A 14,265-nucleotide genomic window follows, 5' to 3' on the forward strand; every position below is an offset into this window, starting at 1 on the left:
TGAAAGGGAAGGACTCGGCCTTCAATAGCCCCCGAGTCCGTGGCCACAAGGTGCCGGCCCTGCAACGGGCCCGGAGCAGGAGGGCACTACTGGCTAGCTCCCGTCCGACCGCCAAACTCTACGCTGCCCCACGCAAGCTCCAGAGGGCACGACACCACGCATCCGTGGCAAGAACTCTGCCAGCGCGCAAGACACTGAGCTCAGTGAAGCCGTCAGCAACACAGAGGGGAAAACTGCCAAGATACAGACCCCAGCCTCACATCGAACTCCACATGCCATGGCGAACCGGATCCCTGACTACAGACCAGCACAACCTCCTACCTGGGACTTACACTGGTAACAACCTACCCTCCCTAATCTGCGACTGGACATACCGGGGCAGGAGAACAGAGCAGCGGGAACCAGGCAAAAGACCGCTGAGCGGCATTGGTTGACTGTGACTGGCACTACCACACATTACGTAAAGCAGAGCCTGTGTCTCCTTTTCCTTTTTCTTTTCTCATCTGTTTTTTTTCTAACTACTTAGTAATTTTAATTTTAATTTTATATGTGTCAGTTCAAGGGCCCATCCAACATGAGACCTAACCGGACTTAAGCCAGCTAGCACCACATAATGATAAATATAGTCAGCACCAGGCTAACTCAGCGTGTTCTCGTTTCTCTTGTTTTAATGTTTTAATGTTATATGCTCGCAGGGGGCACTGTTCCTGCTCTCTCCGCAGGGTCCTGGTGCTCTGAATGCAGCATGAGCATGTTTACAAATGCACTTGCTTTTCAGTTTTTGGGGACAGTTCCCTAGCGACCCCAAGCGGTACACCTTGGAACAAAGTCGAGAGGACCCAAAAATCAGGACTGTTCCACTGAAGTCGGGATGGTTGGGAGGCATGAGGCACTAAATGTGGAGATAGATTATTTTGGTTCCCATAGTGATTGATACCTTCCAACACCCCGTGCATTTATAAAATCCTTGCCTTAAGTGTCTAATTTGTGATTTCACAAGCCAATATACGTATGTCAAGATGTTAAAATGAAATGAACGAATACATTAAAATTTTTACAGGCATGTGAAAATAAAATTACTGTATTTATAGCATAATTACATAACGTCCAGCTTACATTTATAATGGCATCGTCTGAGCTTTTTAAACTATTGTTCAGGATGAGTCACTCTCTGCCCTCTTATAATATTTGCATTTAGCTAATCCCCACTTAACATGTAATAGTAATAATTAACAAACCGCAATAGAGATAATTTAATTTTATTGCTATCTGTTTGCGGATTCCTAATTCGTAAGAAATCATTCTTTGAAGGGGAGATGTCAGTTCTGTGGGATGCACGCCATTGGATACAACATTCAAACGTATGCTAACATGTTTTTTTTTCTTTTTGAGACTTTATATTAAATACAAATACATATTTGTTAAATATAGGAAATAAATCATAATATTAAAAATTCTGGGACGTGTGAGTTTCTCTTGGCTGCACCGTTCCTGCTCTTTGACCTGTTCCCCAATGGTGACCTACCCTGATTACTGGGAGTTTACTGATTGAGATCCTGATCTGCCGGTCTCATATAATCTGTCTGACCTATTGTATCATCTAGTCCTTATGCACTGATGCCCTTTGTTCCCTGTATAGTCATCACATTATGTGAGGGAGGTGATCGTTAAGATGGATACATTCTTTTCACTTATTTATTTTATTGTCAGGAAATGTACAGTGAATATTACCAATATGTAAATAATAATAGTAAAAGCAATTTATAGTTCACTTCTTGATACCTTGAACTAATAGAACACTTTGCTGTACGATCAACACCGTACTCCATTGAGTCTCTGTACAATTTGTGCCTAATAAGTTCTCCCACTCCCGCTTTAAACCTAGCATGTTTCTCCTCCCCTTCCAGCAATACCGAATATATAAACTGGAGATAGCCCTCCCAACCTAACATCCAATTTCGCCCATTGTTTGATGGCTAAAGATATTTGCCACTCCACCACTCTTTGTAATGAGGACGCGAGATAGTTATTGAACATTTCCAACAGCGCAAGTCCACCTCTTGCTCTTGGTTGGCATGAAATATCATGCCGGAGCTGTGATTGTCCTGCCTTTCATACCTATGATATTATGATTGATTTCAGGGATTTGAAGAATTCCCGTGGCAGGGGGATTAGAATTATTTGAAACAACTATAGCAGTCTTGGTAGAATGTTTATTTTGAAGTCTGAGATCCTCCTTAGCCAGGAGGTATGGAGGAGATGCTCACTGTTCGAGATCTTGCTGTATCGTCTGGAGAAGTATCGGTGTTTTTTTTTTTGTTTTTGTTTTTAAAATTGATCAAAATATATAAATATTTATATATATATATATCTATTACTTCAACGTTTTTTCCCTCTGTGTCACTTTTCACTTGATCTGCGAATAAAATCGCAAAAATAAAGATATAGTGACTGTCCCCTTTTTATCAATGTTTTTTTTCCCATTAAGCACCTCTTTTTTTTTGTTTGGCGCATCAGGCAGAATTCCAAATTATGATTTAAAACGAACATGCTCGTCCATTGCTCAATTCGTTTGGCTTATGATATGATACATTTTGGCTTGGAGTTTGGGAATTTGTACGATCACCCAATCAGCCCAAATTCAGACAAATTGCAGTTTGTAACGTAGCAAATCTCCAACTCTGCCTATCAGCCTACATTACATTATCAGTTTAAACAAGACCACAATGTTTTACACCATCTCAGAAAAGTACAATTTCCCCAGGTTTTCTAGGCTGGTTACATTTATACTGCCCATTCCAGCTCAATTAATGTATCACCCTGATTTATATATATTTATGATCATACAATGGAGTTGTTTCCTCTGTGAATCTCTGATGACTCAAGAGTTATGTTCTTTAGAAGAAGCTTAAATCTGGAATTAAACCTTTTTCTGTCTGCCCGGGAACATGTTCTGTTTCTTAAATGTTGCTTTCGAGACAATTTTCAATTATTTCTAAGAAATGAAGGAACAATCTGGGACTGATAAAGAGTTACTCTTTCCTCGGTTTGTAAAGTTACAGTATCTGCACTGCACACACACGTGATAATATAAAGAGAGAGATAGAGAACATTATGTTGCAGTGGAGTGTTATTACTATTAATCATAAATTGAGCTCATAAAATAATAGATTTAATATAATCTGTACAAGTGATAAAGCACGTGTGTTTCTCAGTAAGCAGGATGTTTTGGACATAGTTTGCAGGCAGACAGAGAAGAGAATACGCAGTAAGGTGACCCTACCTCTCCTTTACTCATTCATAGCCAATTGAAATAAAAATGGATCTGAATTGATGGGATAATAGTACACAAATCGCAAACTTTGATTCAATGCATTTCTATGAGGAGATGCTGGCATGCCAGGGCTGTGTTTGGCGTGTGCTGTCTCTGCCCCTGATCTGCCTCCTGGACAATCTTAGCCAATCCAATTCTTTCCTATGGGAAAGCATTGTGATTGGCTTTGAGCAATACTTCTGATTATGTCAGCCAAGCAGGCAGATCAGGGGCAGAGACGGCAGTAGCAGACTGGAATAAAAGTAAGATTTTACTAGATTTAGGGGGGCAAGAAGGGGCTAGATAGTGTTTTTAAGACTTTAGGTTTAGGAATACGTTTGTGTTCCTGACCCTACAGTGTTCCTTTAAGTAAAAATATCAAATTCTGCACTGCTAGACAGACTTAAAAGTTATTTTGGAGGGTCCATGGCACATTTCTACTTGCTAGGGTTAACTTTTCACTCAGCAAGGCTAGTGAGTGAGTGGAAATTCTGAACCTTTTATTAAACATTTAAATCTAGACTAGCTGTGTGTAAGGTATTTCATATATTGAAAAGCATGCTTGGAAAAGTGGAATCTTGAGTTTAGTATCTCATTGTCTGGCTATCCAGACTATGTCACATCACTAATGCGTATTTGAAAACCTAAATTATAGATATTTTGAGGTCTGGAAGGCCATGGTGGTCTGACCCCTTGCTCAGTGATGTAATACGATATAACATGCTGCTTATACAGACATACAGCAGGATACAAGTTGGTTAAAGAAAACAAAACATATTTTTATTTTACTGAAAGTTACATTTTGTGGATGGATTTAGAATTGAAACCGAATCTGCCATCTTTGAATTCCCTTTCGGGGCCATAGAATAAATTGGACGTGTTTCAGTTCTGCCTCCTCGGGCAACGCTAACAGGTGTAAATAATACACAAGGAGGCTTCAAGCCAAACTGTTCTCAGGTTTCCTGTATTGATTGTTTTTGGCAGGTATGTCTGACTTGACACAACACAGAATTCATCTCTAGCTCCCATTCAGTAAATGCTCAGAGACATAATAACAATTGTTTGTATTTATTATTAATTAAGATCTGCCGGACATGGCTGTGAATACTCTGGGTACAGCACAGGGGTGAAGGGGGGGGGAGAAATGGGGGAGGATATGTGGAGAAATGCATTGTGGGATATCGTCTGATGACTTTACCTGTTTTATTGTGTTATTGTAAACGTCAATAAGTGATTTAAAGAGGAACTGCCACTTCCTCACTTTTATCAGTTAGCTATTAGTTGTGCTAAATTTTTTTTACAATTACATAGTTACATAGCTGAAAAGAGACTTGCGTCCATCAAGTTCAGCCTTCCTCACATATGCTTTTGCTGTTGATCCAAAAGAAGGCAAAAACCCCAGTCTGAAGCGCTTCCAATTTTGCAACAAACTAGGAAAAAATTCCTTCTTGACCCCAAAATAGCAGTCAGATGTCTCCTTGGATCAAGTAGCTATTACCCCACTAATTAGAAATTGTATCCCTGTATGTTATGTTTTTGCAAGTATTTATCCAATTGCAACTTAAACATCTGTATAGACTCTGACAAAACCACCTCTTCCGGCAATGAATTCCATATCCTTATTGCTCTTACTGTAAAAAAACCTTTTCTTTGCCTTAGATGAAATCTCCTTTCTTCAAGCCTAAATGTGTGACCTCGTGTCCTATGTATAGCCCTGTTTATGAATAGATTTCCAGATAATGGTTTGTACTGGCCCGAATATATTTGTATAATGTTATCATATCCCCTCTAAGGCGCCGTTTTTCCAAACTGAAGAGATTTAATTTTTTTAACCTTTCTTCATAACTAAAATGCTCCATTCCTTTTATCAATTTTGTAGCTCGTCTCTGCACTTTTTCTAGTGCCATGATATCCTTCTTTAGAACAGGTGCCCAAAATTGCACAGCATATTCAAGGTGTGGTCTTACCAGCGATTTATAAAGAGGCAAAATTATATTTTCATCTCGAGAATTTATGCCCCTATTTATAAATGACAAAACCTTACTGGCCTTAGCAACGGCAGATTGACATTGCATATTGCTACCTAATTTGTTGTCTATAACAATTCCCAAATCCTTCTCGTGTGTGGTTATCCCTAGTTCACTACCATTTAGGGTGTAAATTGCTTGTGCATTCTTAACCCCGAAGTGCATAACTTTGCATTTTTCTACGTTAAATTTCATCTGCCATTTTAGTGCCCAGTCCCCCAATCTATCCAAATCCCTCTGAAGCAAGGCAATATCCTGCTCACATTTTATTACTTTACAAAGTTTTGTGTCATCTGCAAACACTGATACATGGCTTTCAATGCCCATTTCAAGATCATTTATAAATATGTTAAATAGAAGCGGTCCCAAAACAGAACCCTGAGGTACACCACTTACCACTTTTGTCCAGCTTGAAAATTTACCATTTATGACAACTCGCTGTACTCTATCCTTAAGCCAATGTTCTACCCAAGAACAAGAATATTCATCTAGACCAATTTCTTTTAGTTTGAAGACTAACCTATTGTGAGGAACCGTATCAAATGCCTTGGCAAAATCCAAGTAGATCACATCCACTGCAACACACTGATCTATATTTCTACTTACTTCTTCGTAGAATGCAATTAGGTTAGTTTGACATGACCTATGTTTCATAAAACCATGCTGATTATTGCTAATAACACAGTTCTTCCCAATGAATTCCTGAATATTATCCCTTAATAGCCGTTCAAATAATTTCCCTGTCACAGAAGTTAAGCTCACAGGTCTATAATTTCCAGGCAAGGATTTTGAACCCTTTTTAAATATAGGAACAACATCTGCCTTCCTCCAATCCTCCGGTACAATACCTGAAACAAAAGAATCTTGAAAAATTAAATACAGAGGTTCACTTATTTCCCCACTTAGCTCCTTAAGTACTCGTGGGTGGATACCGTCAGGCCCCGGAGCTTTATTTACATTAATTTTATTTAATAGCTGTAGCACCTTGTCTCGAGTTATCCAATCACAAGTTATCTGCAAGTTTGTTGCAGCAATCATATGCATATCTCTTGCCATAGGAACCTCATTAATATATACCGAAGAAAAATAGTTATTTAACATTTCTGCCTTTTCCTGGTCTTCATTGACTAACAGACCCATCTCTGTTTTCAGTGTACCTACGCTTTCATTTTTTGTTTTTTTAGAATTAATGTACTTGAAAAATGTTTGGGGTTGGTTTTGCATTCTTTGGCTATCAATTTCTCATTTTCTAGTTTAGCCACTTTAATTGCCTTTTTGCAAGTATTATTGGCTTCCTTATATCTTATATAGGATGCATCTGATTGGTCCGATTTTAAATGCTTTAAAAGCCCTTTTCTTATTTTTAATCTCTTGTTTTACTTCTCTACTAAGCCACATTGGTTTTAATTTGTTTCTTTTATATTTACATTTTTTTTCATAGGGTTTTAGGCTGGGGAAAGAATTTGATTTCCTTAACCCTCGTACTGGCATGTGTATGGTACTGCAGAAAATTCCAAGTGTCCATGCGCGCATACTAAATGTTTCTGTTCAGTGAGTGCGCATGCTCGAGGCATCATAGGACAGCATAGCACCTGAAACACGGAAGTGCAGCAGAGATAATTTATTTAATTTAATTTTCAAGCTATTTTTTTCTGAAAATGTAAAGTGATTAACCCTGTTAAACTTTCACTATGTGCATAATTTAGCATGTCAAGCATAAAAGTAAGAAATGTAAGTAAGGCAGGTCTTACATTGAGACAAGCAGGGCCGGCACTACCGCTAAGACAACTGGGCAGCTGCCTAGGGCGCATTGGCTTGTGGGGCGCAGTCTGCTGGTTACTGCACAGCGCTCCCATCCTGCTACTCACTCCATGTAGCGTGGCTGAGTGGATCGTGGTAGAGGACCTTCTCTATTCTCTTCCCAGCATGACAGGAAGATATGGTAGAGGAAACAGACAATTCTCCACCACGGTCTGTTTGGCCACTCTACATGAAGGTAAACAGGTGGGGAGAAGAGACCACAACGGGCTGGGGGAAGTGGCAGACACATAAAGATACCCAGAAGTGCTGTGGAGGGGGGGTGGGAGGGGGAGGAAAGACACAGAAAGGGTTGGGAGGACATAGTAGTTTACGCTTTTAATTTCTTTCTACAAATCTGTTTTTAAGTTTACGTTTTTTAAGTTTGCAAATTTTATTTTGGGGGACTGGGTAGCTGGTCTTGCCAAGTTGCAAAATAGTCAAGCACTAAAACTAAAAGTTTGAGTTTAACCCAGTAATGTACTTCTTTACTACATATATGTGTGGTTCAGTGTATTCTGGCCTTTATTCCTTATTATAAATTAATGGCTGTGTACAATGCACAGCATTCCATAGTCCGATCATTCATTCACTGCAAGGGATGCATATATGAAGACTAAATTTATATTAAATATTTAATCTCCAGTTCTAGTACTAATTTGGTCACAAAAACCTGCATGTATTGTATACATTGTTTTCTATTTTATCATTGTCCGGTGTATTTGACATCAAAATTCTCCGTAGATATGTGGTCAATATTTTGCATTTCATTATAATGGACTGCTTAGTGAAAAAAGTCATGAAGTGGTTTCACTTCTGGTTTACAAAACGCTTGTCGAACATTGTTTCTAACCCTTTTTTAATATTGTTTCTAGAAATGATTGAGCCGAGAACAAAGGGAGGGAAGACAACTGAAGGTAAAATTTCTACTGGAAGAGAAACTCTGCGATTACGTTCAAAAGGCCCCGCCACTGTGGAAGAAATGGTTAGTAGAGTATATATTATATACAATATTACCTTTAAAGGAAGATTGTATGAAGACTCCTCAAATCTTCAGCATAAATATCTGTCTCCTTGGTAGGCCATGGGTTCTGTGCTGCTGCTTCGGTCTGTGAGCGTGCAGAAGTATTAGTAGTGCTCTGCACCCGGCAGAGGTGCAGACCTGCAGCTCCCTCACAATTGTGAGAAGCCGCAGTAACAAGATCTTTTGATAAGGCATAAACAAATTATTTTTGCGATTGGTAATATCTGTGGGTTGGTACATAACCTGGGAATGGTGTAACCTTAATTCGCATAGTGAAGGAATTAATATAGTTTGCAGTTTTTAAAAAAATCAGTTATGTAATGTATCAACCGGCGAATGGGTTGCCAAGCTAATGCCAATAATGCATGAACTTAATTTTGGATCATGAGAAAAATGCTCAAGAACCACTGTTTTAATGGATAAGCCATTTAACTTGTTACTTTAATCTATTATGAGACATTTAATATCCCGTCTAACTCTTTCTAGCCTACTGCATTCGAGGAAAAAGCAATAAAGAAAGTAGATGACCTTCTCGAGACCTATATGGGTATAAGAGACATTGAACTTGGTAAGTTTTCGTGCGCCCTGTCTGCTTGCAATTAACAGTAAAGGTTACCATCATTATTGTCTAGGTACCTGCATAATTGATTAATATAAGTTCCTCATCAAAACGGAGAGTGCGGTCACTGTGCAATTTGTTTGTGCTTTTAATGATAAAATAGAACTTTAAACCATTTTGTGGTTTTGGGGCTGAATAATTGGAATTCCTCTCTTAGAAAAGGTAAATCAGAATAAACAGGAATGGAAAAATGTATATTTATCCCAAAATTCCTTCATTTCATGGTGCTTCTATAAAAATCAGACATCCTTGACATCTGGCTTTGAGCCCAAAAAAACACTCCATTTAGAATTGATTTAGAAAATAAAAGTGACTTTTTCACTTGAAAAATGGTTTGAGAAGCTAATATTTGCTCGAGTTCATATGAACTTTTCGTGATCTGATTTTCAAAAACAAACAAAAGGCAAACCACTAACTTTTTGAACATTTTGCCACATCCGCTAAAATATGATATATTTCAAGCAAGATACAGTTTGTATTTTCAATAGAAATTCCTTGGCATCACTCCCTAATGTTACCGTGCTGTCTCCAAAAAAATACACTCTGACTGTCGGAGAAATTACTTGTGAAATGATTTCCTTATGTGAATTTACTGGTATGTTGCGAAGAGCGAATGTGTTGTTTATGGAGTGAAATGTTTGAAACTAGATGGTTTACAAATATTTGTTAAAAGTCATCACATTCCAGACACATGGAATACATTTAAAAAGTTGCAAAATTTGAAAGGCAATCAAGTCCTTGTGCTGCCACCTGCTGGACATGATGCTTAAAACATGTTTGTTTTACAATATAGCTTGATATAATATCATTCCATGTTTTTTTTTGTTTTTTTATTCTATACGCTGACTAGGATATACATTACAGAAAGCTGTAAAAGGTATATATGGTCAGTAATACAAGCTCCCTCCTAATTTAAGTAACATTTAAATTAAGCACTGTTTTTGCTCAGAGTAACACTTACTGTCCTGCTAAGCAATAACGTACATGTAATCCTGCATAAAGGCGAAGTTCTCTCTGCAACCTGATTCTGGTCCAGGGTCATCAATCTCCCAAACACGATTGGGAGGGATGTCAGGGAGGACAGGCGCAGGGGAGGACTTTGGCTTCACGGAGAGGGGGGACGTGCTAACATTGGTTGCGTTTGTTGACGACAGACATCCAACATGTACAGAATTGACGTTAGCCAGCCTGGCACTCTTGTTCTGGGCTGGCTAATGACGCTCTAATGACACTGCCAGTGGTGGAGTTGCTGGAGTTGCACCGCTGGCAGCAGAAAGCTGTATCTCTGTACTTAGAGCATTTTAATCACTGAAGTGGTTATGGTGTTTGAAGTAATCCTTTATGGATTGTTTTGGATATTGAAGAATTTATTTTTATCAGTGGGTGTATTTTCTCAGTTTACGATCCCACATCAGCAGTGCTTAATTTTATTCTGCTATTTAATACTGAACTAAATCAACATCGTGCTGAATAGCCCCAAAAGGAAAAATAGCGTTCTCCACAATTGGGTATTCCTTCAGATCCTAGCCTGTGCACAGGGATTGAAAAACACGTCTAGAAATGTTGGAGATCCAAAAACTGTGGTTTATTTATTTATTTGTATTTGAAAAAAAAATTTATTTCATATTTTTCATAGCATTCTTTGAGAATTACAAAAACACTGTTTTAAAGTTGATATGTCTGGGGTATGTTTTTGAACATCTGCGGATACATTGTTTAAGTTTTTCTTTTTTATACCTTGTTCCATCGTTCCACAATAGCTTGAGTGCCATGGGTTGTCTATGCCCTGCCTTTGCAACTAGTGTGAATTTTGAACAGACATGCACATGCAGATAGTTACTCATCTAGATACATGCAATGGTTGGGGCTACTCTTCTAGCCTGCACCCGTGGTTATTGCCTACATGTGAGTGCTGTCATTTTTTCTGGCCCTTTTTCCTTACTCGTGTGTTTGGAAGCAAACCCAGCCTGTTGCCCAGGATATGAGTTCATGGATAGAGAGAGAGAAAATAAGGAGAAAAGGCAAACTGTGCTACAGACTGGGATTCTCACGCAAGTCAAACATATATGTCCTCGGACTGCACAGAGATTTAGCCCCAAGGATTCTACGTAATGACATATAATATGATATATATTACCAGTCTCCCACTTAGATTTTTGTTGTTGTTGCTATTTATGTAGAGGAGAATGTAGTGTGTGTGTTGTTTGATCAGAGCACTGTCACACAATTAGCTTCAAGAGCATTTAAATGTATTCAGTAGCTAATTAATTAGCCCTTTACAGCAAAAGGCTTGCACTTCATTTTTCGATTGATGTTTTTTAATTTGTTGGCACTTCCTTTAATTCTGTGAAGACAGACACTAAACATTTCTCTGTGTCTGTAAGCATATTGTGTGCGGTACAGGGACCTGTGCAAGCAGCTGTTTTTTTCGTTTTGTGACAGTAAAATAATCTTACAGGGACCGAAAACTCTGTCAGCTTACACAAAAAGAAAGCAGAATTAAAACTGAATGAAAACATTATCGACGTAATTAAAACATATTAAACAGTTTTTCTTTTTGTAAATAATCTTAATTTAATTTAATCTTTCTAAATAATTCTTGTGCAGTGGGATTACCGTAAATATGCTGGGATATATCATTTATAACCTGTAAAATGAAACCACGCATCTGAGGTCTTAATTTATAACTCCTCCTAATATTTGCAACAAACATTCAACTGATTTCTAAACAGAAACTTAAAGGGATACTATAGTGCCAGGAATACAAAGCTGTATTACTGGCACTATCGCTCCCACGTGTCCACCCCCCCAATCCGGGTAAATAAAGGGTTAAAAAGCCTTATCCCAGCACCAATGTTCCTCGGCACTGGGTCTATGCTCCGCCCATCTTCCGTCTTGCAATGAGCAGGCTCTTATGCGCATGCACTGCAAATGCCACACACACATAAGATCTCCCAATAGGAAAGCATTGAATCAACGCTTTCCTACGGGGACAAATCTGATACTGACTGTCCTCATGCAGAGCGGGAGGTCGTCTAGCATCAGATACCGGACCAAAGGTCCATTTCAATCCAGAAAGCCCTCTATTGGCTGTTTGGGAGACAGCCACTGGAGGAAGACTTAGTGCTGCAATGTAAACATTGCAGTTTCTCTGTAAGTGCAATGTGTAACATTGTACCACTAGGTGCAAAAGGAACACTGCACCCAGACCACTTCAATTAGCCGAAGTGGTCTGGGTGCCTGGTGTCCCTTTAAAAATTATAAACAATATATGGTTCGAGAAGAAAGAGTTTTTATTCCTAATTTTCTACATGGTTTTATCTCTATCCCTTTTTATAAACGTAAATTTGATTTTCATAAAACTGCAATTGATTGGTTTATGACTTATTAAAACCTTCCATGATGCTTTGTGTGCCATAACAATGGCAAAGCATTATGGAGGCTGTATTTTTAAAACATTTGGGGATCTATCTTTTGGGCATCCCTGCTCTCGATCCTTACAATTACTTATATTGTAAACATTCATTATTGTCAGATGTGCCATAAAAACAGTCAATTGTACTAGAAAGGACTACATACAGTGAGGGAAAAAAGTATTTTATCCCTGCTGATATTTAACGTTTGCCCACAGACAAAGAAATGATCAGTCTGTAATTTTAATGGTAGATGTATTTTGTCAATCTGTATTTTATTGAGGCATGGTAGTTAGGATACAGAATAGAGAAAGGGAAATGTGCATTTAGAATACAGTATAGGGTTCGCTAACAATGGTAACTAACATTTCCTGAGTATTCGTGCCTCTTTTTTATGTATTATGGTTTAACGTCTGCAGGCAAGCAAAACAGTAAATAGTATTAGCAGAGTCAAGCATGGTCTCGGCTAGCTAGTATTAGTGAGTGTTTCAGTCGTTTAGTTTCAGTAGCTGAAGGGTGATATAATTTGTCGCTTTAACTTTTGTCGCTTTAACTTTAGTCGCTTTAACTTTAGTCGCTTATACATTCGTCGTTTTGTCCTTAGTCGCTTTAACATGTGTCGCTGTAACATGTGTCGCTGTAACATGTGTCGGTCTAACATTTGTCGCTCTAACATTTGTCGCTCTAACATTTGTCGCTCTATCTATTGTCGCTTAAACATTTGTCGTATTATCGTCAAACTTTTTAGTAGTATCAGAGCTTAAAATAAAATAATAATTCTGGTCTAAGCTATGATGTAGCAGAGAGCAGTAAACAACGGTTATATCTGGTTACCAATAAAACAAAACAAAACAGAAAAGGGAAATAGGGAAATACAAGCACAAGAATCATAATCATGCATGGCAGGTCAAAATGCTCGTTAGTTTCATAGTCCATACGGGACTGATTGTCCACAGCCGCGGATCGGTAAGTCCATGGGACGCATGGTGAGACTGCCCTGCTACACAAGTGAGCCGTCAGCCTATGCCCTGGGTCGTGAAGCTTAGCGTGGGCAGGTGTGTATTCCGGGTGGTGCGGTCTCTGTGGGTGTTGGCGCGTGTTTGCATCTTTGTTGGGATCGCTGTCGGGTTTTGTGATGTCTCCAGCATGGATAGTTGTGCAAGCCGGTTTCCCTTTTTATCACCCCGTGCGTTGTGTGACCCGTACCTTTGAAGCAGAGGGTGCCGCTTGGAGTGTCTGTTAGCGCCCTGAGGAGCTAGCTTTACCGTGGGTGTCTGTGCTGTAGACTGCTGGGGCGGGTTTTCCTGCGGGCGGGTTCGGCATTGCGGCGTGCGTAGACCTGTCCACCTTCGGGTGCCTTTGCGGCGAGCCTGCTGGGACCTGCCTTTCCCGCTTTTCCCCCTCTCGGAGGTGCGGCTGGGGTCTCTTTGCTTGCCAGGACTCCCATGTGCCGTAGTGGGTGCGTGTTTCCCAGATGCAGTGGCTTGTTGCAGGTAAGTTACCTTTTTTTTGGTCGTGGGGCGTCCAGGGTGTACTGCCCTGGCTGGTTGTCGTGCCATAGGTGGTCTCGGCTCCTTCCCAGCGTTTGGTAGCTGAGGTAGCCGGTGCTTGTGTGCTATCTTGGCCCAGAATTGCTCCCACATGGCCTCGAACCGTGCGTTGGAGGCTTCCTCCCAGTCGCTGTGAGTCTGTTGTGGAGCTTGGGCAATGAAGCCGTCGGCCATTTTAATTGGGCCTTGTGGCTCTCGCTTGTCCGCCGTGCGACCCGCTGCTGCGCTCTGTTTGGTGTGCTCTGCTTTGATGTGTGGTCCGGGATAACCCCCACCGGTCCTGGGGGGGGGGGGGAGACTGTTCCCGGGGGTTCCATTCCCCGCTCTCGTGCCTGTGGAGCGGCCGTCTCCTCGTGGCTCAGTCGTGAGTAGGCCGCAGGCCTCGCTATGTTCAGTCGGCTGCGCCGGTGGTCGGGAGAGGTACCGTTCTGTGCAGCAGCCCCTCCCGGTTGTGAAACTCTTGGTCTGCGGCTTGTGGTTAGTGGTAGCTGGGTGTAAATCCCCGTAATTTGTCCCCAGACG

General features: G+C 40.1%; 1 protein-coding gene across 1 annotated transcript in view; it reads left to right on the plus strand.

The window, feature by feature from the left end:
* Positions 1-14,265, plus strand: part of GIPC2 (GIPC PDZ domain containing family member 2) — a 70,809-nt gene that overhangs the window by 49,874 nt on the left and 6,670 nt on the right. The window contains exons 4-5 of the mRNA XM_063427968.1: positions 8,013-8,122; positions 8,648-8,729. Coding sequence (XP_063284038.1) covers positions 8,013-8,122; positions 8,648-8,729 — 192 coding nt within the window. The remainder of the gene's footprint in view (positions 1-8,012; positions 8,123-8,647; positions 8,730-14,265) is intronic.

This window comes from Pelobates fuscus, chromosome 7, assembly GCF_036172605.1.
Source record: "Pelobates fuscus isolate aPelFus1 chromosome 7, aPelFus1.pri, whole genome shotgun sequence".
In the NCBI taxonomy this organism is placed as follows: domain Eukaryota; kingdom Metazoa; phylum Chordata; class Amphibia; order Anura; family Pelobatidae; genus Pelobates; species Pelobates fuscus.